At 53.7% G+C, this 23,675-nt stretch overlaps 9 protein-coding genes across 9 annotated transcripts; 6 read left to right on the forward strand and 3 right to left on the reverse strand.

The window, feature by feature from the left end:
* Window positions 1-115: 115 nt before the first annotated feature.
* On the reverse strand, window positions 116-2,040 carry IWZ02DRAFT_206464 (fatty acid hydroxylase superfamily-domain-containing protein). The gene is made up of 3 exons (XM_066762645.1): window positions 1,218-2,040; window positions 459-1,167; window positions 116-176 (listed from the first exon to the last, which is right to left on the reverse strand). The coding sequence occupies exons 1-2, from the start codon at window positions 1,897-1,899 to the stop codon at window positions 518-520; spliced, it is 1,332 nt and encodes a 443-aa protein (XP_066624550.1). The 5' UTR covers window positions 1,900-2,040; the 3' UTR covers window positions 116-176; window positions 459-517.
* Window positions 2,041-2,614: 574 nt separating this feature from the next.
* Window positions 2,615-3,771, forward strand: IWZ02DRAFT_446616 (microtubule/calcium-binding protein). Its single transcript, XM_066767235.1, has 5 exons — window positions 2,615-2,836; window positions 2,904-3,015; window positions 3,067-3,207; window positions 3,258-3,417; window positions 3,473-3,771. Exons 1-5 carry the CDS (start codon window positions 2,822-2,824, stop codon window positions 3,555-3,557), a joined length of 513 nt encoding a protein of 170 aa, XP_066624551.1. The 5' UTR covers window positions 2,615-2,821; the 3' UTR covers window positions 3,558-3,771.
* A 168-nt stretch (window positions 3,772-3,939) lies between these two features.
* IWZ02DRAFT_206499 (RNA dependent RNA polymerase-domain-containing protein) lies at window positions 3,940-8,749 on the forward strand. The gene is made up of 2 exons (XM_066762646.1): window positions 3,940-4,532; window positions 4,727-8,749. Exons 1-2 carry the CDS (start codon window positions 4,121-4,123, stop codon window positions 8,389-8,391), a joined length of 4,077 nt encoding a protein of 1,358 aa, XP_066624552.1. The 5' UTR covers window positions 3,940-4,120; the 3' UTR covers window positions 8,392-8,749.
* A 1,069-nt stretch (window positions 8,750-9,818) lies between these two features.
* IWZ02DRAFT_497918 (uncharacterized protein) lies at window positions 9,819-11,894 on the forward strand (the record flags this gene model as incomplete). The annotated part of the gene is made up of 6 exons (XM_066770201.1): window positions 9,819-10,139; window positions 10,198-10,305; window positions 10,361-10,549; window positions 10,619-10,821; window positions 10,883-10,950; window positions 11,059-11,894. The coding sequence occupies exons 1-6, from the start codon at window positions 9,948-9,950 to the stop codon at window positions 11,892-11,894; spliced, it is 1,596 nt and encodes a 531-aa protein (XP_066624553.1). The 5' UTR covers window positions 9,819-9,947.
* Window positions 11,895-12,018: 124 nt separating this feature from the next.
* On the reverse strand, window positions 12,019-13,689 carry IWZ02DRAFT_206505 (uncharacterized protein). Its single transcript, XM_066762647.1, has 5 exons — window positions 13,428-13,689; window positions 13,339-13,375; window positions 13,215-13,282; window positions 12,786-13,162; window positions 12,019-12,716 (listed from the first exon to the last, which is right to left on the reverse strand). Exons 1-5 carry the CDS (start codon window positions 13,572-13,574, stop codon window positions 12,143-12,145), a joined length of 1,203 nt encoding a protein of 400 aa, XP_066624554.1. The 5' UTR covers window positions 13,575-13,689; the 3' UTR covers window positions 12,019-12,142.
* Window positions 13,690-14,576: 887 nt separating this feature from the next.
* IWZ02DRAFT_374734 (ubiquitin carboxyl-terminal hydrolase-like protein isozyme L5) lies at window positions 14,577-15,658 on the forward strand (the record flags this gene model as incomplete). Its single annotated transcript, XM_066764778.1, has 4 exons — window positions 14,577-14,612; window positions 14,664-14,758; window positions 14,807-15,047; window positions 15,098-15,658. 4 exons carry the CDS (start codon window positions 14,577-14,579, stop codon window positions 15,656-15,658), a joined length of 933 nt encoding a protein of 310 aa, XP_066624555.1.
* A 656-nt stretch (window positions 15,659-16,314) lies between these two features.
* IWZ02DRAFT_446627 (uncharacterized protein) lies at window positions 16,315-19,426 on the forward strand. The gene has a single exon (XM_066767236.1). The coding sequence runs from the start codon at window positions 16,503-16,505 to the stop codon at window positions 18,999-19,001; it is 2,499 nt and encodes an 832-aa protein (XP_066624556.1). The 5' UTR covers window positions 16,315-16,502; the 3' UTR covers window positions 19,002-19,426.
* A 1,042-nt stretch (window positions 19,427-20,468) lies between these two features.
* Window positions 20,469-22,252, reverse strand: IWZ02DRAFT_206551 (cell division control protein 2). The gene is made up of 3 exons (XM_066762648.1): window positions 21,386-22,252; window positions 21,138-21,301; window positions 20,469-21,025 (listed from the first exon to the last, which is right to left on the reverse strand). Exons 1-3 carry the CDS (start codon window positions 21,914-21,916, stop codon window positions 20,767-20,769), a joined length of 954 nt encoding a protein of 317 aa, XP_066624557.1. The 5' UTR covers window positions 21,917-22,252; the 3' UTR covers window positions 20,469-20,766.
* Window positions 22,253-22,388: 136 nt separating this feature from the next.
* On the forward strand, window positions 22,389-23,654 carry IWZ02DRAFT_206573 (oxidoreductase). The gene is made up of 2 exons (XM_066762649.1): window positions 22,389-22,758; window positions 22,817-23,654. Exons 1-2 carry the CDS (start codon window positions 22,488-22,490, stop codon window positions 23,569-23,571), a joined length of 1,026 nt encoding a protein of 341 aa, XP_066624558.1. The 5' UTR covers window positions 22,389-22,487; the 3' UTR covers window positions 23,572-23,654.
* The last annotated feature ends 21 nt before the right edge of the window (window positions 23,655-23,675 follow it).

Consider the following 23,675-nt stretch of genomic DNA (forward strand, 5'->3'; position numbering starts at 1 on the left):
GCCATTAGCCGACCCAAGTAATTCCAAAACAAGACCTGTCACAAGTGACCCAAGTAGACAAGAAGAGAGATGAGAGATACGACCAGACTACAAAGGTTTATCCCCAAAGCCCCGGCGAGCCTGCCCGCTGCAACACCCGGGCAGGACTGCTGCGCCGGTCTACGTAAAATACAAGAAGTAGAGGATGAAGGAAAAGAGGAGACAAGGAAGACAGGAGCAGAAGGGAAATTTGTTGTAGCAGGTGCGCCCGTGGCGTCGTCGTTACTACACGCATTCTTTTGTGGCACGCCCAAAAGACAAACTGCGACAGACAAATGGGAGGAATGGATGCAATTAGGCAGCGCTGCAGGACAGGACAAAACGTCTGTTGGATGAAAAACAATGCTAAGGCTGCATGCGCGAGGAAGCTCCCGAATCCAAGGTGTAAGTGTGTGTGATCATGATACATTACAGATTTGTTCGTTTGTTTCATTCCCTGTCCAAATGGATTGGGGGAACTGCCCGTCGAGACGTTGTTTTAATGGACGCTTTCCAGACCAAGCACGTTCGGACCTCGTCCCTGAAGACTCCCGTTCACGCGCTCTCGCAAGTTCTTTAGGCTGCCTGCAGATTGCTGAGAGGTGCTCGAGGCCTTCTTTCGGGGACTGCGGCGGAGTGCCACCTGGGGCTTTTCCTCTATCGCGCTGTCGACCTCGGAGGATGGCTCGGATGATGGAACGGGCTCGGGCTTTAGCTCCGGGGGGAGGAATTGGGGCTTCAGCGCCTCGGTCTCAGCCTTGCGCTCGGCTGTCTTGCGTTGGCGCTCGTACTTGAGCGACACGTCGCCCTTCCACATTGTACCCAAGAGACGGTCCCAGAATGTGAAAAATGGCTGGGAGAAGTTGGTCTTGATGCCCCAGCTTTGGTGATGAATGTCGTGGTAGCTTGCATTGTTTGAAGTAATGGCCTGGAGCGGGTCAAAGGGCAAGGCGTATCCGCAATGGTCGTCGACGGTCTTGATGGTCGAGCCGGTGAAGAACCACATGGCCTGGCGGATAGACATCCCAGAGAGGATATATGCAACGCCAGTTCCTAGGGTGTCGAGCAGAAAGCCTTCAACGGGGTGGTTGTACAAAGCACCATAGGCATAAGGCACGTAGAGACGGTGATGACGCGAATGGAAGGTTGCTAAAGAAAAGTCAGACGATCGTTTTTGGAAATGTGGAATGGAGTCATACTGTAGAGCCATCTGTTCATGTGCATGCTACGGTGCCAGAAGTACTGCCAAGTATCTACCACGGAAATGGCAAACACAAACTGGATCGCTGGGATAGCAACCCAGTAGATGAACTTGGCAAGCAAAATCTCCCAGGGCGCAAAAGCGGGAGCGGCGACTAGATCACCATTGGCAACAATGGTCTGCACGAGCCACGGATATTGACCGCCAGAGAGAGCCCCGGATATCGACGGAAACGAGCCAGCAAGATTCTTCGCCAAAGCACTCGTGTTGAGACCCAGGGTTCCGAACACGGCCGGAATGGCTCGTTGGGCGATTCTGATTCTTTGGGCCCACACGGCGACATCGTGGTCCTCCTTTCCAAAAGTTGGTTCAGGGTCAAACCAAGCCAAAAGCGCCCCGAAAATTGTCTGGATGACGTGTTGCAAGGCTACGTCTTGGAGAACCTCGCGATGGGAAACATGGTTGCGCTGGAGCAGTTCGAGAGGAGTGTGCAGCCGGTAGTCGGGGAAAAGGTCGTAGGTATCAATCAGGTGGAAGAACAACGAGACGATCCAGTAGGCGGCGACGGGGAGGGCCAAGACCAGGTACTTGTCGGGGAACCATGGGACGAGAGCGGGAAGAGGGTGAAGAGTGTATTCTGGCAGCGGAGGGAGGCTGCTCGCGAGTGTCGCGTTCGCCATTGCAATGCAAGAGCTTGCGCCACCATGCAACGCGGAAGGAAGCGCTGTCGTGAGCGTGCTGAGGGACGAAGGCGAAGACGCGCCGAAAAGAGTGGACAGGGTGTGGTGGAGGCGGCGGGCAAACAAGCAGGCAGGCAGGTAGACGAAGATGAAGGTTGAGAAGGAATCGAGGCAAGGAGGCGAAGGAGTGCGGTTCCTAACCTAAGCAAGACGAGAGTGGTCCGGGGCGGGTGGGATGCTGTCAGGCAGGCTTCGGGAACCCTGTGGCGATGGGATGGATGGATGGATGGACGGACGGATGCGGATGGGCTGCCGGATGAGGGCGAAAGCGGAGATTGCCTGGCATTGGCTCGGTGCCGGGCCATCGGCTTAGTCAGGGGGGCCGGGAGGGGAGAGAAATCGCGCCAAGACGACTCTACCACACGTGCTTCTTAACATAATATCTTTGAAATCTTATAAGGCGTAGTGGTAGTAATATTAGGAGTAGGCTATTAAGCATGTTTATAATCACCTAATTCTAGTTATATTGAGTATTTAGTTAAGTAGATAGTTATAGAGATTAAGATAATGTCTTCCCCTCATCACATGACTGATTATGTACACAGACGTACTCACTTATCCCTGGTAAGAGATCTTGTGTTCTGCACCGGGCCGAGACTGCTTCCGGAACCTGATTCCTCAGGCACACCTCACCCCGCGCTCAGGCCACCTTCCTGCTCCCGTCTCAGCCTGGGCCCGGGCCCCTCTCGGCGCTAAGCTTTTCTGTTCCTCGAGCCCACCACACCCCCACCACCGACTGCCGCCCTCTGGGAAAACTTCTCTCCGCTCTGCAAATCACCGCCGTTATTCTTTACCTTCCCCGGCCGTCGCCTCCAACTCCTCTTCTCCTGCTATCCGCTGTTTCCTCCCGACAATCGCCAAAATGATCATTTACAAGGTGCGCTGCTCCGACCGTCCTGCCGCTTGAAAGAACCATGGCGACTTTGCGCTGACACTGCCCGCAGGACATCATCACCGGCGACGAGCTCATCTCCGACTCGTACAACCTCAAGGAGATTGACGGCGTTGTCTACGAGGCCGACTGCCAGAAGATTACCATTGGTGGCGACAACATCGGTCAGTCCACTCATCCCAGCAAGCCTAGGCCCAGCTGCTGATGTGACAAAGACATTGGCGCCAACCCCTCTGCTGAGGATGGTGCCGACGACAACCTCGACGAGAACACCCAGACTGTTCTGGACGTTGTCCACTCCTTCCGTTTGAACGAGACTTCGTTCGACAAGAAGTCGTACCTATCTCACCTCAAGAGTAAGTCCTGCCACGCCTGGCGCTGGCCTCTCACTAACGCCATACACCAGCCTACATGAAGAAGGTCAAGGAGGCCCTCAAGGAGAAGGGTGCCAGCGACGAAGAGGTCAAGGACTTTGAGACCAAGGCCTCTGGCTTCGCCAAGAAGGTCGTTGGCAACTTCAAGGACTACGAGTTCCTGATCGGCGAGTCCATGGACCCCGATGGAATGTGAGTGATCTGTCTGCCATTGGTGGACAACAGCACAATCTAACCGCTTTCGCAGGGTCATTCTCCTCAACTACCGCGACGACGGCATCACGCCCTTTGTTACCATCTGGAAGCACGGTCTCTCCGAGATGAAGGTGTAAAAGATCTGGCTGGGTCTGGTTGATAGAGGAGGGACAGCAGGATGGTCCTTGGTTTTCACGAATCAAACGCATGATGAAATAATTGCCATCTTGGACGGACAGGTGCACAAGAGCACTCCCGCCCAACAAGCCCTACCTTTGTCATTTTCGCTACTGTGACTGGAATCAATACAAACAACTTTGACTGTCAAATGAGAAACCATGTACCACTCCACCTAGTTTCGGGCCGAGATGACCATTCGGAGAAGCAAAAAACACACGTGATATGGCCGGCCATTTCTGGTGGTTTCCTGCACGCCCATGGTCCGGCTCGGTCCGCGACGAGCCGCCTGCAGGAAGACAGACCCCACACGACGCCGATGCTTGCTCTCGGTACCCAACACCCAACACCTCACCACCACGCCTGTTCGCCTGTCCATCCACGCCATTTGCTGGCCCGTCTTTGCCCTCCTTATGATCACTCTCCTCTCGTTCAGCCGCTCCAAGGTCAAGCACTCTGACGCTGTCGCTGCTGATTCGTCTGCCAAGGTTCTTGTTGCTGCGTCTTCGTTTGACACCTCAGAATGAACCGGTCCCCAGTGACCCAAAGTTCTCGACAAAGTCCTGTCCCACAAAAGAAGACTGACCATCAAATCATCAATGAAATCATTATCAGGATCGAAAACAGGTGGAGGCTGGGCTTGACCATTAGAGATGCAACATGGTCTCCATGCCGACAGCCTCCAAATGATCCGGGGAAATGCTTCGATCTGATACGGTTTCACTACTGGCGAGCCAGGGATCTTCTCCCATTGATTGAAGCTGAATTCAACGATAATGCAAGTTCCATGAGCCCAAGAGAGCGTCTGCCCTATCTACGAAAACTCTTGGAGCGTAGCAAGGCCACTGTAGTACCTGCCTCTCCGAGAGCATTGAGCACGACTCCCACCAACAACAGAGTTGCTCCAGTCTCTCCATCTACCCGTTATGATCTTCGTAGGTTGACTCGTCCACTTGCCCTCAAGCAGAGACTTCTAGACTCCAAGAGGTTTGCTGACGGTCTGCGCCTTCTGCTTTTTGCTACATCCTGCTGAGCAGATCATTGTCCATGCCGGAAGCTTGCCTAACGGATGATAGCCCGCCCCGAGTCAAGTGTCGGCACAGCGACTCGCCATGCTAATGACTTACAGGCTCAAATCCCTCCCTCAAGCCCTTTTTGGTCTCTGGAAAAAGCAGCGTTACCGGGCAGATGACATCAAGATCGCCTCTGGGCTCAATTGAACCGTCGACGCCAAGGCATAATGACGAAAGAGACATGACACCCCCACCTTCGCCATCTCTAGAGGCGAGCAGACGACACAAAAAGTCAACCATGCAACCCAGCCGCAAGAGATCTTCTGAAGAGTTCGAAGACCGCGGGAGCTCCAAGTGCAGTCGCGGCGTGAGCGGAAAGAGGAATTCCTTAGAGTTTGCTGTTCCCGCTCCTCCTTCAGCTCGGAAAGATGCGCACGACTCACGCTCATCCTCAAGGACCAGTGGCATGTCTCGGTCAACAGCAACATCCGCCACATCGTTCACATCAACTGAATTCTCCAGGACGGATTCTGTATTCAGCAAATATCGCGAAAACACGTCGGCCAACACCTCATTCACGACAGAGGCAACATTATCCCAAAGCGGCCAGCATTTTCACAGCTCTGGAACAGTATCCTGGGACGACGAAACCAAAGAAGATGTGATGCAGTGCCTGCGGCAAGATGAAGCATTGATTCATCCACTGCAAGGGCCTTTACAGGATCTCGAGATCGAACTCCCTCAAGAAAGCCAGGTGTGCATCAGCCCTGGTAAATCTGGAGAGCAACACCAGCTTAAAAATTTACCAAGGGATGCTCTTTTTGTGCCAGATGTCGGCAAGACTCTACAAAATCTGCCCTTTAAACAGCGATGGGAATACGTCCGAGTCGCCCAAATCGTTGGTTCCGATCCCGAGGACCTGGTTCAATCAAACTCAGGAGAATTACAGGATTACGAAAACTTTTGGTCTCGCCTCATGCAGCATCAGGCTTGTCAAGACCGATCAGATGCAATCCAGCGCAGCAGTCAAAAGGCTTGGGAAGCAGCGAACTTTGAAAATGTCAAGTTGAAGGGTTCCCTCACTTTCAACCTTTCAAACGTAGGGCCACTGTTCAAGCTCTACATGCAGCCACTACGGACCGAGACCTCCTGTCGCTTCCAAAGAGCCTTTGGTGGTGACCGTTTCCTGTATGTTGAGGTGCCGCCCTTCGATGCCCTGCCGAGCCACCTCAAAAATCAACACGGTTATCTTCCACATCGTTTCGTTGAGTGGCTTGCAAAGCCCAAGCAATTTCTGGGTCGAAGTTGGATGGTATTCTTCGTCGATCCGCTCCAACCGAAGAAACGCAGAGGCGAGCGGACGGAAATGCGGGGTTATCAAGTGGTTCTCTTTGCCATGGGCGGGTGCGACCTTCGCCGCCAGGCGGAAAAGGTCAGCAGTCGGGCTCCACGTCAGGCCATGGACATCTTTGACCTCCTCAATTGGTTCATGCCCTTGAAGGAGCCCAATGTGTCGCAAGCCTTTCCGAAAGCTTTTGCGCGCATCGCCCTTGGACTAACAACAACAACCCCAGGTTTATCATTCAAGCCGTCGCAAGTCAAATATGTTCCAGACATTGTCGCCGATGGTACTCCAGAGGATCATGAATTTGACGACTCTGCCTTGGATTGGCCCATTGACCAAACCACCGAGCGAGTGATGAACGACGGCTGTGCGCGTATTTCCGTCGGTGCAGCCCAAAAGCTTTGGCAGAATATTGGGAAAGGCGGGCCTCTCCCAAGCACTTTTCAGGGCCGTATAGGCGGCGCCAAAGGCATGTGGATCATCAGCGCTGCTTCAGACACCTGCAAACCAAGAGACAAGGAAATTTGGATCGAAATCAATGACAGCCAGCTCAAGTTTCAACCGCACGAGGACGACCTCGATGACGCTCTGTATGATCCGCAACGACTGACTTTCGATCTACATTCAATCACGGACCAAGCAGCATCTTCAAAGATTTATCTCTCTTTCTTCCCCATTCTTCAAGATCGAGGGGTTGCCGAAGAGAACTTAATTTACTTGTTTGATCGATATCTGGAGCAGGAAAGGGCAAAGCTGGTTGATTCGATATATGATCCAGTGAGCCTGAGGAAATGGGTCAACGATCAAAACTCCACCAAGGAGGAGAGAAATCGAGAGGACGGCATTGACTACCAAGCAGCTATGCCCACATCTCATCAAGAGAAGCTCGTGCTTCTCTTAGAGTCGGGCTTTGATCCATCTTGCCCATTTGTCTCCGAGATGGCGGAAAGATTTGTGTCGACAAGCCTTCATGAGCTGCGCATGAATGTCCGCATTCCTCTCCCCCGTTGTACCTACATCAAAGGTGTGGCGGATCCGCTCCGTGTGCTTAAGCCCGGAGAAGTCCACATTTGCTTTTCACAAAGCTTAACAGATGAGGTTTCCGGAGAATCCATCAACCTTCTTCACGATCGCTCCGTTCTCGTGGCGCGAAACCCCGCATTGAGAAGGTCAGACATTCAAAAGGTCAAGGCTACGTTCCGATTGGAGCTGGCTCATTTGCGAGATGTTGTCGTTTTTCCTTCGCTGGGCCAGTATCCTCTCGCTGGAAAGCTGCAGGGCGGTGATTACGACGGAGATACGTTTTGGGTCTGTTGGGACCCCAAACTGGTGGAGCCATTCGAAAATGCGCCTGCCCCGCTTCAAGATCCTACGCCCGGAGACTACGGCATCGAAGTCGACAAACGGAGTTTGAAAGAATTGCTTCAAAAGGAACGTTCTTCCTCGAAACATCCCTCAATTCAAAACTTTCTTCGGGCAAGCTTCGAGTATCGATGCAAGACGAGCCTACTTGGACAAGCCACCAAGTTGCATGAGAAAATCTGCTACAAGAGCAATACCATTGATTCGCCGAAAATTAATGCCCTCGCAGATCTTCACGACCTGCTTGTAGATTCAGCCAAGAACGGGTACAGTTTCGACCACAGCGCCTTCGACAATTTTAAAAAGACGTCACTTGGTCTGCGGGGGAACGTCGAAGAGCCCGCATACGAGACAGCGAGGAAGAATGACAAACTCGAAAAAGGGAAATTGGCACGGGGCAAGGATACCAAGCACAAAAAGCACAACATTATTGACAAAATATATTTTGGGGCCATCGTGCCGCATACTTGGGAGACCTTCAGGGTCGTCTCAGAGCACTTTAAGCGTATGCAAGCGGACACTGATGAGGACCTTCTCGCACCATACAAAGCCGCCGAGGAAGACGGGAAACAAGATCCTGACATCGAAAAGGAGTTGAAGCAGCTCAACAAGGCAATCAAACGGGTCAAGGACCGCTGGACAGCATTCGCCCAGAGCCGGGACTTCGAAAACCTCAAGCCCGGTGAATCCTATGACGACGTCGCTAACGAATGTTTTGCGAAATTTGTCGCCATTACGCCCACCAACACGACGCACTCCATCATCAAGTGCTGGACGCGCCGCGCGACCAGTGCTTACACTGAGTGGGAACTCCTCAAGGCGTCGGCGTTGTATAAATACTCGCGTAAAAACAGCCTCTCTTTCGTATTCCTCATGGCGGGCAAGTGGCTGTGCTGGATCAAAGCCAGTAAGGCGGGCGATTCGCACCTGCTCGTCCGGCGGATGTGGTCAAACATGAAGCCGAGGCGCATCAAGAAAGTCATTCGAGAAGGAAGACAGCAGAGGTCGGACGGCAATGACCTTGAAGACGGAGATGAAATGTCTGACGTCGAAAATGATGGCACGACGGTATGATGGCGTTTGCTTTTCTTGGTTGATTGGGCAGGGAATTTGTTCATTCGTTTTTTTGCTTCAAAAACGCGATCGAGCGATTGAGCGCTTGAGCGCTACACCTGTAGTTGGAGCGACACCACATCACAGAGTTGGTTTTCTTTGTGGCATTTTGCACGGAGTCGGATACCTTTTTGGATATTCTTGCATTCTTGGATACTGGAGGCGTTTCACTCTGGATCGGAGTCCCCTTTTCATTAAGAGCCTTCAGTAGCAGATCCAAGACAGCGAACAAATCGCTGGAATTGAGACACCATAACTCAAACCCCCTCCCTCGCTTCGTGTTGTATCTTGGTGGCTATATATACTAACTACTCCTTCGGCTCAATTTGACAGCTCGTTGATTGCTTTCCATCTGCGGCGAAATCCTTTGAGGTTGCTGAATCAGGCCAATTGTGAATCCGAAGATCAAGCCTTTCAAGCGGACAGCCACTTTGAATAAAGAGCCGGATCCAAATGGAAGTCACGCAAGTATTTCTCTACAACAGTAGCTGCATATCAAAAGGGCACGCTCGTCCCGGAGCAAAGGATTAACGCATCTGAGACCTCTAATAGTCACCTCCAAAGTCTCTCGGCGGATCATCGCTTGATTGTGAGTTTGGTAGGGCCACATGCTCCAGAGACGGTTTTATGGACGCATGTCATTGCAGCAAGGCATGGTCGGTGCGGTGCTGGGATGGGCAGAGTCTGCTATGGTTAGAACCCTGCCAGAGTCACAGCTACTCCGGGCGCTCCGCTGCAAGTGTTGATGATCTGCAGATGGATTCGACCTCGAAGAGTATGGCCGTGTTCTTCTTACCAACTCCACGGCTGATCACAAAACCGTCCCAAGATCAAAAAGGCACAGTCGGCTTAGCGTCGACCAAGCAGAGTTATACCGCGTTCAAGGAGGCCAAGCTTCAACGCGCAATGCCGGCACGAGGGCGGGACCACGGCGATTTTGATTGACGCTAAAGCCTAATCCGACGAGACTGCTGGGATAGCAGAGCAAGAAGCCTATGAACGCTCACGGCTGCCTTTCCAGAGGGAAGATTTGGATCAAGCCGGGGCATCAAAGGTATCGCGCCGTCTCCCCGCAGCGCAAATCCCAAGCTTAACAAAGAAGTCAAAACAGCAGCTGTACTGCCTACTTTAGCTACAAGGGCTCGTACCGGCTAGCGAGCCGGTGTCTACACAACTAGGGAGCGAGAGAAAAAGGTCCTCGGGGCCCAATTCTTATTCGTCCGTCGAACAACGATTACCGCTCAAGATGATCTAGTATTTGCCGTGGCCGGCAACGAGACTTCCCAAGCCGCCTCCTAGTAACGCCAGCGTCTTCATCGATACGAGAACCATTTCCTGAGCGTTGGCAGCGTTGAGCGGGCAAGTGAGGAGTAAGCATTGGCAAGACAGTCAGCCAAAACAGCCGGCCGATCGTCTCTTTGCGCGTATTTCCGCCCTCTCCTGATATGAGCTACCCCTCGCTGCTACTGCTCCGCCAGGCACAACACTGAAGTGCTGGCTGGCCATCCTCCTCCGGCATGGCGGAATCGCAGGAACCCAACGGCGACCCGAGTTATCGGTACGTCGTCAACGAATATCAGAAGGAAATCAGCGCCATTTGTACCACTGGCCTCGCGTTGGCCATTCCTTTCGTCATTATTCGCATCTTGATTCGCACACGTCTGCAGAGACAATGCTCGACTGACGACTACCTCCTTGTTCTCGCAACTGTAAGAATGTTTCCTCTTCTGACGACGTGCGATAACCAGCTGTTGACACTTTATCGAGGTACTCTATTGCGTCTTCACTGGTTTGATGATAACTGGGTTTTACAAGGGAGGCTTTGGTCGAGCAACACACGAGCTCTCTTACCACGTGCTGCAGGTTGGAATCAAGGTAGACGCACGACACTGGCATAGAAAACCCCTCGACTGGCTGACCGCCTCTCCAGTTCCTCATTGTCAGTGAAGTCGCATACATTGCAACATCGGCATTTGTCAAGCTCAGCGTGGCGGTCCTACAACTGCGCATCATTGGGACCGCCAACACGACAATGCGACGCATCAATTTTCTCTCTACGGCCGTCAACGTCGTTCTTAGCGTCTATACGTTTTTCATACTGCTCTTTCATTGCAACCCTGTAAGTCGCATCGCTGCCTTGGTGGCTGCTGTGAAATATGCCATTCGCGCCCATGTTGACTTGATTTAGCCCCGAAGAGCGTGGAACCGTAATGTCAATGGGGGCCACTGCCTCTCGAAGCACCTCATCCTGACCAGCGCGCACGTCTGGTCGGGCGTCAGCATTGGTTTGGACGTCTACTACGCTGTGGGCTTGATTCCGTTGATATGGGGCCTTCAGATCCCTCGCGCAGTCAAATTCTCCACCACAATCATACTTGGTCTGGGGATATTGTGAGTCGTGACCGCAGTACATGCGCGGAATTGGTACTCCGAAGCGCTCACAGATTAACAGTGCGAGTGTTGCAACGATCGCCCGCTTCAAATATATAATTGGCTTTGCGGGAAACAGAGACCCCCTTGGTACGTTGGCCACCCATCCACCCCCCCCCCTTTTGGCTGCTTAACCCCTCGATCACAATGGTTACCACCACAACCACCACCACTATTAACACTAGCCTGCACATCCAGCAGAATTCGGTCACATCGCACTATGGTCCAGCATCGAAGTCGCCGCCGGCCTCGTCGCGACCAGCCTATACACGTTCCGACCACTGCTCCGACTGCTCCCCTGCCGCCTGGGCTTCTCCTCCAACGGCACGTACGGCCAATCGCACTCGTACGGCGCCGACCCCTTCGTCAGCAGCGGCTCCGCCTTACACAAGCTGCAACCCACCACCTCGCTCAAGAAGATGAACACCAACGCGACCCAGCGCGACGCAGAAGCCGATGCCGGGCTGGACCTCGACGTGCCGCCGCCCATGCCCGTCTGCCACCACAATCGCCCGCAGCACAGCGAATGCTTGTCGTGGGGGATGGCGATGGGTTGCAAACACGGCGAAAGCGTAGCGATCGGCGCCGTGTCATTGGGAACGGCAGGCGCCAGCGGGAGCGGCGACGTCGACGACAGCTCGAACGGGCACACGCCGCAGAATGAGGTGGCGCTGGAACCACCGCGCGCGGCGGTGGCAGAATCTCTGCATCGCAGCAGCGGCAATGTGCGCGTGCCGGTGACGGAGCAACAGGCTGTCAACGTGTCGCTCGGCGGGACGCTGAATGGCTGCAGCGAGTCGGCCGTGACGGCCGGCAAGACGGGTCAGAGAGGCATTCGGGTTAGCAAGGGGCGCAGAATCGGGAGCCACAATCATCGCTTTGGTGGTGCGGCGGCAGACGAGGAGGGCCCCGGACCGGGGAAGAACGGCATTTGGAAAGAGGAGACGGTCGAGGTGCGGACGATGAGAATAGAAACGAGCGAGGACGATTGGATTTCTGCCGAGAGCGGGTCGTCCAGTCCGCAAGGCTATTAGATGGTTCACCCCAGGGAGTGGATATGTGCTCTAAAGTGTACAGGATGGTGTTTTGGGAGGCTCTTAGGACAAACCACGGAGGTCTGCCCCTGGCGATAGTTGGCGCATGGCTCGATCCAGATACCCATTGTGTTTGGCGCGACTGGAGTTTTTGCACAGAAGCTGCTGGAACTCGAAGCCGAAAATTCATTTTTTCTCTGCGCGAAACGAGATGGGACTCGACGGGAGGCACGCGACTGGAAGAGGGGCTATTTTTGCTCTACGCTCTCCACAGTGTTTTGATTCTCATCCGGAAAACTGGAGTCCCTCCGGATGCCATTCTGAGTGTTTTCTCCACGCTCTAGCTCGCTCAAGTGTCCAAGTGACTCCTCGTTAGCGGCGATTGTTTCTGATATTGGCCTATCCATCGATGTTTCTGATAATGACCTGTCCGTCGATGTGCGAGGCTCCAGATCAATAATTTGGGAGACTGGATAATCTTCAGACTCAGATTCGCGTAGGTACTCGGGCTCAGTGCGGAACGATTCGTAGTTGTATTCTCTGAAGTGAGCGGGACGTGGTACTGAGATTGGATCCTGCAGATAAGCAACGGTTTCGTGTGCTCCCGAGTTGTGAGGGAAACGGGATGTTGAGAAGTATGGAAGTATGTTCGGCCATCTTCGGCAAAGAAGGGATTTGAATGTTGGCAGTGAAGCACAGATGAGGGCCAGGCAGAGCTCCACACAGGACCAGATGGCGGCGTCGATGTTATCGTAAGTGACGTCGTCAGATCGTGCGACTTTATTTAAGAACACAAGGCGGACGGATGAGGCGACACAGACACTGTGAGGCAGGTGAGCTAAGTCATCAAGCGCGAAGGGCCGACGAAAGCGTTGAGGTCATGAGGCTTACAAGATTCCAAGCGATATTGCGAAGACCAGAGCCAGCCGCTGCCTCAGAGGGAGCCTTAGTCTGATGACAGATGGCAATGGTAGGACGATCAGATAGATGTCTGAGACAATGTTGAGCGCTGCGTGGCAGAACCACATTGTTTCGAAGTCAACGCACGACCCGAATGGAACAGATTTGTCCCAAAAGTATTGGACTGGCCAACAGTCAAAAATGCTGATTGTGGTTGTCTCAATCGTGAAACAGACCATCCAAATGAGTCCAATGACGCAGGCGATGTGCACCGAGGATGCGAGAAAGATTTCCATGTATTGAACCAAGATTGAGATCTTGACCAGACCGAGGGCGTTGTTGTAAAATATGACGCTGATGTAGAACCACTGCAATCATTGAGTCTAATGAGTCGTCATCCTGATATCTCTGTAAACTTACGAAGAGGATGCCTTGTATGTCCTGAATCTCTAGGTGTTGTATATGCTCTCCTACGCCGTAGTATGCCTCTGGTCGAGTTATCAGAACAGCCATTTCGACGTCTTCTACTTTCGCACAGACTTACGACCAAGCATGGCAGAAGTCATTACTACGGTAAATATCTGCCAGGAATCAGCCAAAAAAGTCCTGGTCACGCAACGTCGCAGAACTTACAAGGGCTACTATTATCACGCAGTCATCGTACCCAAAATTGTGGTTGACAAATATTCGTACGTAGAGGCGAAGCCCGACAAGGATAAATGCCAAACAGGTCATTGCCAGAGTTACGGCTGCGAGCGCGACGCCTCTATCACAGACCATGTTGGGCTATTTCGGCTAGAGGCCAGAAATGAGAAAGATCAGGCTGATTTGGAGATTTGAAGAAACTTGAGAAGAATGCAAGAATATCGCAAGATGGAAGCAAGAGGTGATTCATCTGGAGCGACTTCTGCTGAGAAACCACTTCTCGGACCAATGCCGAGTTCTCAGGGCCGGATAACACGATCCAAGGGAGTCAAACCACTAGCTTGACATCCCTTCCAGAGAACCTGTATGCACCTTTATATAGACTTTGCCACTTTGGAGTACGTGGTTCCCAGGAAGTCTCGCAAAATAAGTCACCTGATACTGATTATTTCTCCCTTTGAATTCGCTCCAGCTTGTGATTTAGCCGCTTGCAAATTGTGCCATTTTGAAGCGCTGGAACCTGAAAATCCACGATGAGGATGGTCCAAGGCCAGCCCCCGGTATGCTTGAATGGAGTTTGATTGGAATTTTAAAGAATACTGTCATGGCTGGGGGAGACATGATTTAACAGAGAAGGAAACTGTGAGCGGCGATCTAAAATAGACCGGACCCCCCGCTGCCCTGACCAGGATACGCGTCGGATTAGAATAGCGCAGTAGTCTCCAGGGCAAGTGTCCCTTGGACGCCAAATAGCTGTGCAATGGTGTTGGTCGGAACTGTTCAAGCAAGGTTTCGAAGATGCAGGCAAGTCTTTCAGGTTAGAGAGTGAAGCTTTGCGTGTAGTGAGAAGTGCATCCATAGATTTCAGCATGGATTGGGCGTCGACACAGCATCGTGAAAGAGGGCGGCATGGATGTTGTAGAAGCAGTGGAATTGATGCGAGGTGAGAGTTTGGGATCGGGACCGGAAGTGGACGCCGGCGCGGGCCGGCTCGCCCAAGGCGTCGGAAAAAGTCCGGCTGGCACCACGATGAGGCAATCGTGCCTAGCAAGGCAAACGGCCGAGCGCCATAGCTCCAACGGAACCAACGAACTACCTAACATCTACCCTACTTCTTCCCGGCTGCACACGCCCACCATGTCCGGCGGCTGGAATACAATCGAGTCTGATGCCGTTTGTGCACCACCTATTTCTACCTTGTGCAGAGACTGACTCGTCTTCCAGGGCGTCTTCACATACCTCCTCCAGAACCTGGGCGCCAAGGACGTCCAGTTTGAAGAGCTGATCTCCCTTGACTCGCAATCGCTCAGGCAACAGAGGTAACGGCTGCAAGAGCTCTTTTCTGCTTCATAGCTAATCAAAACCAGTCCTGTCTATGGCGTCATCTTCCTCTTCAAATACCCAACCGACGAGAAGCCTTCCGACAAGCCCAAGGATGGAACTTTTGACCACGATGCTGCCGAGAACATATTCTTCGCTGCGCAAACAATACAGAATGCTTGCGGTACTCAGGCCCTTCTCTCCGTCCTATTGAACAAGGACGGCGAAATTGACATTGGCTCGCCGCTTCGCGACTTCAAGGAATTTACCACAGCCTTCCCCGCCGACGTGAGTTCACCTGTCATTTGCCCTCTTGGTCTTGGCTAAAAGAATCGAAGCTTCGTGGCGAGGCGCTGTCAAACTCAGATCTCATTCGCGAAACCCACAACTCGTTTGCCCGTTCTTCCCCCTTCGTCGACGAAACTCAACGCACCGCCACCGAGGATGACGACGTCTACCACTTCATCGCTTACACACCAATCAACGGCAAGCTGTACGAACTGGACGGTCTACAGCCTGCACCCATTTCGCATGGCGAATGTTCGTTCGAAGAATTCCCCGACAAGGTCATACCGGTTTTGCAGCGTCGCATTGAGAGATACCCGGTGACGGAGATTCGATTCAACCTGCTGGCCATGGTTCGGGATCTGCGCATTAAGGCACGAGAGATTGGTGATGTGGAATGGCTGCAAAGGGAAGAGCAGAAGCGGACATCATGGCAATGGGAGAATGCGCTGCGTCGTCACAACTTCATCGGCTTCGTTGGCGAACTCATGAAGGGTGTGGTGAAGCAGAAGATCAAGGAAGGCACATACGACCAGTGGGTCGAAGAAGCCAAAACGAAGACAAGGACAAGGTATGAAGAGCGCAGGAAGAAGGGTGTTGCAGACGACATCTGATCCAAAGATGCTCTGCAAAGCTACCGATACGGAGGCAAGTATGCCAAGATAACGCGCGGTAACCATTGACCGTGGTTGAATGAAGATCATGGAAAGCGCACACGAGGCTACAAACTTCTCATCATCCATTGGTTCAGTCATTGACTTGCAGACGTTGAAGAGCTTCGTGGAGTGACGAGATTCATAGAGTGCACAAGCATCCGATCGACGGCAGTGGAGCACCTGCCAACATGGCCAAAAGTGCGAGATACTAATGAGGGGGCTGGAACGCAGGCGGCTCAACTCGCCATTGCTGGTAGTTGGTGAGGTGGCGTCGGACATTATGACTGCGCTGGCGAGCACGCGAGAGGGAGATGCGTGTGATTTGCACACAAGTGAAGTGGCAGGCATGGTCGGTACGGGTAGGTTTCTGGATGGATTGCAACAGGGCCATGAGAGGCGGAGCAGAAAGGCGAGTTCAGGGATTGTGTTTGCTGTTGCTGGGTCTACAGCGAGGGCCGTTGAGCTGGCGAAGCGCGATTGGGTCAAGCCTGCCAGGTAGGAAGCTTGCCTGCAGCGGAGCGGCTAGCGAATGGTGCTTGCCCGCCATCCTTGTCCACCTCTGCTTCCATTGTTTAAAAGAAGTCTGGAGCAATTGTTTGCGTTTATCTTTTTTTTTTTTTTTTTTTTTCCATTATTGTTGTGCCTTGGCCAATTTTTCACTCCCCATTTCTTCGAATACATCACCACTGCATAACACAACGACTTGCGGCTCCTGCGTGGCAGGCAAGTCTACATCAGCCTTCCGCCAACCACCCGCTGGATCTCAAGTTCAGCACATCACGTCAAATCGAAAGGGGGGAAAATGCTACCAGCACCATTGGTCTCGGAGGCTCTCTCCACTTCTTTCAAGTGCGCGGAATTCGCTCATCCACCGCCACACCACGCATTCTTCATGGACTCCGACGCCGACGTCCCTTTACCCAGCATCGAGCGAAACCACTACGACGACATCGCTTTCAGACCCTCATCGGCTTCCCTCTTGCTCTCTCGTCATGGGAACAGCAGCCCGAACACAAGCAGCAGAACCAGCAGCCCTTCGCGTCGTCACTACTTGGCGACAGCAGCAGACGGTGAATCTCGGACTTCCACACCCGCCTCGGACTTTTCGTCGTCACTGTTATCAAAATATGGTGGAGTAAATGGTCCCGGATCATTCCATGCCACAGCCACTGCCAGCCCAGGCTCTACTTCCACGCCTTTGAATGACCTGAATGGCCTCAAAACGACAGTGGCGGGTGAGAAGAAGTACCCCGGCTTATTGCATCCCCATCCCCACCCGCAATCGAAATTGAATATTGGCTCGCCAGCAGCGCGTCCAGAGAGTGATCACGAACAGCAACGACACCCCCAAAGCAGTAGCGAAAGCAACATGATGCCACACGCTCACAATGGGAGATCGCCAACTCCAACATCTCGTCGCCACCACCACCACCAACACAAACACAAAACGCCTAAAAAGTCTTCCTCCAGCCATCACTCATCCGACGCTCGCGACGCTCGGCCCCTAATTCTCCTTCACGCAACCGTCCTCCCCGTTGCGCCCCCGGCTGCCCTCAGCACCATGGCCGCTGCAAACCTCCCCTGGCACGTCCAACAAAACTGGCGGCTCCTCGAGCAAAAGCTGTCCGATCCAGTTCTCATGTCGCGCGGGCTTCTGCTGCCGCACCCCCGCGATGAGTATGACCTCCTTGAGGAACGGCTGCTCGAAGCGCTGGAGCTCAAGGCGCCGCGGGTGTGGCGATGCGGCCATTTCTATGGGAGCGAAGAGGGCGGCGATACCAGCAAGAAAAGGGCAGACAGCGCCATCGGGACAGATGAAGAGAGACCAGAAAGTTTGCAGCAATGTGCGACCGACTCTTTCCCTGGCTCTAACAATGCCGTCGACTCGTCCGGCTCTGACAACGAAGACGATGCAGAGGCGACGGATGTACCAGTCTGCACGCTCTGCCGCGAACCTCTGCACGTACCTCCCTCGCTCGACAGCGGCGCCCCCAATCGCTGGGACATCCGAATCTTCGCCGCGAACGGACTGATGCGCAGCTCGGCATGGAGCGCCGCGTGGAGCGAAATGGAGCGCGTCGACGTGGCCATCACGCCGCTGCTCACTTCGGCGCAGCGCTTGGCGCTCGCGGCTCAGGTCGAACGCGAAGCACGTCAAGCAGAGCAGCTTGAGATCGCGAGAGAGGAAGAATCGCGGCTCGCAGCAGCGCAAAGAGTCTATAATCAAGAGCTGGAAAGGGAAAGGCAGAGGGTCAGGGAGATGGAGAGGGAGAGAGCCTTGGCGCAGGATGTGGCCGAGAGACAGGAGGCCGATAAGTTGCGGTACATGGCTGCAGCTGCAGTGGCGGCGGCGGCCGAGAGGAGGGTTGTCGAGGAGAGGGCGAGAGACGAAGACAGGCGGCGTGCGCGCGAAGTGAAGGAGTTGGAATTGGCAAGGCAGAGGGAGGACTTGGAGTGCAGTAAGGCGCTTTCTGCTAGGAAGCAGCAGATGCCGCTGAGCACATTGCTCGGCAATTGCGTCGTAGTCCTTGCAACGGACAAACGCAACGTCGCTGCTCTTCTCCTAGGCGTCTTCATCGCTGTATTCTGGGTCTGCTTTGGTGGTTCGACTGCCATCTCTCCTCAGATGGTGGCACAAGGCTCCAACGCAAACACCGACGTATCCTTCGCCATGACCCAGATTGCCGCCGTCGACGGCAACGCCGCTGCGAACAGCTCACTCCATCTCCCTTTTGACGAGGCATACGCGAGCGCTGCGACAGTTACGTCGACCGTGACGCTCTTCCTCCCTTCTTCGACGCCTTCCCCGTCCACACCAACCGACATCGATTCGAACATCGAGCCTCAGAGTCTCAACTCTAGCTCCACTTCTTCCGCCGCTGCAGGCGCCGCCGAACTCACTGCCGACGTTCTCGAACTTTCCATGGCCGACGACGAGCCCGAGGCAAGAATCCCATCCGACGCAGCGAATGGCATGTCCAAGCAACATCTCGACACTGAAGTCAGTCCTGCGAAGGACAACGACAACGACCTGCCAAACGTCCAAGATGGCGCAAGTGATGCCGTTGCAGCTGCCGCTGGCGCTGACGACACTGACGCATCTGGACGGCAATGTCGGGCGAAGACTGCGGAGGATGAGGACGCGCTGTTCAGTGCGATCTTGTTGCCTTTGTGTTCGCGCTTGGATGGGATCAGCAAGGGATTTGGGGACGTAGAGGGAGAAAGGAAAGAGGAGATGGGAGGGTGGGAGTGGGAAGGGGAAAGGGGGCTAGAAGATGACAAGTCAGTGGTGGTTGCGTAGGCTTTTTTCGGTTCATGCGTTCTGAATATGAGCAAGGCATTTAGGTAGTTTTCAAGGTTGGTTCATCAGGGAGTTCAAGATCGCGTCGTAGCGAAGGAAGTAGGTTCATAGGGTATCATGGCATAGCGAGCGAGACTTCCGTTTAGCTAGACAAGAATGAAGCATCTGATTCATCGACACTTCCCCTTCTACATAGAAGCACTGAAGAGCAAGAAGAGATGGACGGCAAAAAGGAATCAACGGTTTGCTTGTCCAATCATGTTCCTCACTCAGTTGAACCAGAGTAGAACGTGGAGCTTCAACTTCAGCAGCAGTGAATTCGTGCAAGTGGTAAACAACTGTCCGTGGCACCATGCGCCAAACCTGGCAGCTAAGGCTTCTTCAATTGAGTCTGCCGAGTCATAACAAGAATAAAACCTCTATTTGAGAAGCAACAGCGGACTTCCTACTCGTAACATCTAGCGACGACCGTGACATTCATTCAGGACCAATGGTCCGATCCAACCAACCCACTGAGCCCCCCTTTCCGACGCTCTGATCCTACGTCATCGACGTCATTCCACCCACTCAGCCCGGCATACATGTGGCCACCGCCTTCCTCCTGGCCATTCATTCCCTTGCGCGCATTCATGTACAGTACATGCTCCCTTGCCTCATTCCAAGCTGAACGACGTCATCATTATCGGCGATGACACTCCACCATTGAAGCAAGAAGACAATTCTTCACATTTCCCCAAGAAGGACGGGAAGCCACCTATGTATACAACAACAGTCGAATGTTCATTTTCTTGCCAGCCCAGACCCAGTCCAGCTAACCAACCAGCCATCTAACCATCCAGGACATCCATTCATCCATTGGTTTCGTGTGTTCATGTTCAAAGGTTCTTCTATCCAGGAGCAGTGGGTGTGCGTGCGCGTCACAGCACACAAGGCGCACAGAAAACGGAAAAAGAGTAGGAAGAGCAAAAAGGGAGAACAAACAAAGACTCCCCGGTAGTCTCTGGCCAAAGCACAGAGAAGCAAGACAAACAAGAAAACAAGAAGACCGTCACACGTGGCTGGCCCAAGCCCACCCAACAACAATCTGTCTGCACCATGATGCAAGCAAGGAGAAGAGCGGGAAAAAAGTGGTGGTAAGCGATAGAAGGAAGAAGTGAAGTAGCCAGCATTCCCACCACCAGTCTGCCAGTCTGCCTGCCTACCTGCCCATAACTGAAAAGCCCGTCAACACGGTGCACACTCTCGTCTCGCCGAAAAAACGCCTTTTGGTGTCTACCTGGTACAAAGGTAAAAGGAAGTAAAAAGAGGGTAAAAAGGGGGCCGGCAATGGAGGATCAGGGCGGAAACGAAGGAGCCAACAGCCTTCTACATGACGAGGTAGAGGCGCATCCTGCTCTCCCGACCGCGCATCTGTTCATCCATTCCTGTCCGCCATCCAGTCCGGCCTAGCCTGTCTCCTGCTTTGACTGCGGTGTAAAAACCCGTGCCTGCCGTCTGCTTGCGTCCCAAGACGTCAAATTTGATTTTTGCGTGATTTTGATGGGGCGACTGATTCACTTTTCTGGCCAAAGCACGAGCGCAAATAGAGAACGGTCGTGAAGAAGCAGTGGAAAAATTCCTCAAGGAAGCGCAGCTCGTTCAGGTTCGTGTCATCCGGGTCCAGCGAAGACGAATAGCGACATGTGGGCGTCAAGTTTGCGATCAGGCTTGGTACGCACGCGAGAAATCAACGGCGAGGGCGGCCGGACAAATATGAGCGGAACCACTAATGGTATCCGTTCTTCATGCTGGGCACGTACGACGGGCTGTCATCGGTAAAGTACGGGTGCTGGCACGCCTGCTTGGCCGAAATGCGACCTGCCGGGTCGTAGACAAGCAGCGCGTCGAGAAGGTCGAGCCCGTTGTCATCGAGAGCTGGCACAACGGCAGCAACATCCGTCCTGTGCCACTTGGGGAACGAAGGCTTGAAGTCAGGGAAGGACGTCACGCCAGGCCAATCTTGTTCGGTAGGGGTGCCGAGGATGCTGTGTTAGCAAGGTTAGCTATGACTCAGGGGAACAAGGGGGTGATCAGGGGTTCGATGACGCGCCAGAATAGAATTAAGGGGCTGGGAGTCAGGCGCAGATGCAAACATACCGGAAAATCTTGAAGATTTCATCGATTTCGGAGTCGCCCGGGAACAGAGGCTTGCGAGTGCACATTTCGGCAAAGATGCAGCCTGCAGACCACATGTCGACGCCGGTCGAGTACTGACGACCACCAAGGAGAATCTCCGGGGCACGGTACCACAAGGTAACGACCTATCCGCGATTGTCAGACAATGTCCAGGAACATGTCTCTTACAAAGCTGTCTGTGCTTCGGCCCAGACCAATTGTGCACTTACCTCGTGAGTGTACGTCCGCAAGGGCACACCAAAGGCCCTAGCAAGACCAAAATCCGCCAATTTCAGGTTGCCTTCCTGGTTGATGAGTAGGTTCTGGGGCTTGAGGTCGCGGTGGAGGACACGGTGGGCGTGGCAGTATCGAATGCCCTCGATCAGCTGGCTCATGAACTTCTTGACAATGTCTGGCCCAAGACCCGGGTGGTGCATGTTGGCGTCCGGAAGCGCCTTGCCACGGCCTCCCTGGCTCACCGGCAGAGCCTCCATGTACTTCTTGAGGTCCAGGTCCAGATACTCGAAGACGAGGTACAGCTTGTGTCCGTCGGCATGCACAATGTTGAGCAGGCGCACAATGTTGGCATTGTTCATCTCCTTGAGCAGGGAGATTTCGCGAATGGCAGTGCTCGGGACGCCCTCGTCCTCGGCCTCGAGACGAATCTTCTTGAGGGCAACAATGCGCTGGTCCTTGGTCGTCAAATCGCGCGCTTTGTAAACAACTCCGTAGGTTCCTGGACGCAGATTGCGGTCAGCCATGTTCGTTCGGATATCGAGTTTTGAAACAGGCCGAATACTGCCACCCGGATTGCCATACCCTCTCCAATCTTCTCTATCTTCTGGTAGTTCTCCATGTCGACGGGCGCTCGGAACTCTTGTGGCAGGCTGAATCAAAGTCGTCGGTCGAAGCGGTGGTCTGCGGAGGGGCTGGTGGGGCGGCGACAAATCAATCAGCTCGCAAGAGGATCTGAGGACCGGTATAAGGCGTCAGTGGCGGAGCGTCGTCGGTGCTGGAGGGTTAGTAGAGGCGTGGGAACGAGAGGGGTTGGAGCAGTTGTGTTGGCCAGCGGACGGGCTTAAGAGTCTTGTTGCCGCAGCTCGTGTGTTTACGTCCAGAGGGCAGCGCCGCGCCGAAACCAATCAGAGCCCTTGGCGTGTTCGAGTCTGTGCGCTCACCGCCCGCCATCTGCCTCATACCTACACCTACCTACATGGACTCGACATCACATCACCACCGCATCACCATCTTGCCCTGAGGTGCTTCCCTGGCTCAATCAGAACTACGCCAACCCTTCGATTTACAGTCGCTGCTGCCGTTATAAGCTACACCATGGCACGATCTCTAGACGCTCACCAAAGGCCGCCTTCTCACCTCCGAGACGTCTACAAGAAGTTCCAAAAACTGCGCGGCCACGCCCTAGAATCCGATCCCGGCCTAATAGACCTCACGCATACTGCTTCAGCAAATCAGTTTCGCATCTTGCGCTCCCTCGACTCTACAAATACCCACACGCTCTTCCAAAACTTCTCGTGTGCAGATACTGAGCAGTCGCCTGCGCCTGTTGCACCCGTACCTGTCTACGAACATCCGTCCATGCCAGGTACGCCCCGAGTTGCTTTCACCGTGGCTACGTCATCTCCCTGATGTTGGAACGGTAGGTCTTCACGTGATTCCGTCTCTTTTCCCTCCCGACATTCAGAAGCTGTTGCTTTCGCGCCTGATCCACAGGGACCTTTCGGATCAAGCCCACAAAACCAACGTACACATGCACTATGAAGTTCCGTACCCCCACAATCAATCCTTCTTCTCCATGGCCCCTTCGCCTGAGCCACTGTTTCTTCCAAAAGACCCCCGCGTCCACAAGCCGCTCTCTATCAACCAGTTCCTAGGTCGCAAGTTACGATGGGTCACACTTGGAGGACAGTATGACTGGACAGAGAAGGTTTATCCCTCAACGCCGCCTCCGCCATTTCCACCAGACATAGGCGAGCTACTCCAAGGCCTATTCCCGGGCATGAGAGCAGACGCAGCAATCGTCAATTTCTACACGCCAGGCGATACGTTAAGCATGCATCGCGACGTCAGCGAAGAATGTGAGCGTGGCCTGGTAAGTATCAGCATAGGGTGTGACGGCATATTTGTGATTGGCCGTAACGACGAGGACGAAACAGACCCTTCCCAGACTCTCGCGCTCCGCCTGAGGTCCGGCGATGTTGTATTCATGTCTGGTGAGTCTCGCTTTGCCTGGCATGGCGTGCCGCAGGTGATTCCCGAAACGTGCCCTGAATGGCTGAAGGATTGGCCGGCGCGATCAGCAGACGAGGCGGGAGAGCCTGGCGCCTGCTACGAGCAATGGAAAGGTTGGATGCAAACGAAGCGGATCAACGTCAATGTACGCCAGATGAAGGAATAGCTGGATCATGGAATTATGAGTCTTGCATTTCCCACGTTTCCTGAAAACTTTCGTCGCATTGCTAAACGACGGAAAGCTGCGCGGAAAGTATTTCTTGAATCATC

The sequence above is a fragment of the Phyllosticta citriasiana genome (assembly GCF_038021145.1).
Source record: "Phyllosticta citriasiana strain CBS 120426 chromosome Unknown IWZ02scaffold_4, whole genome shotgun sequence".
NCBI lineage: Eukaryota > Fungi > Ascomycota > Dothideomycetes > Botryosphaeriales > Phyllostictaceae > Phyllosticta > Phyllosticta citriasiana.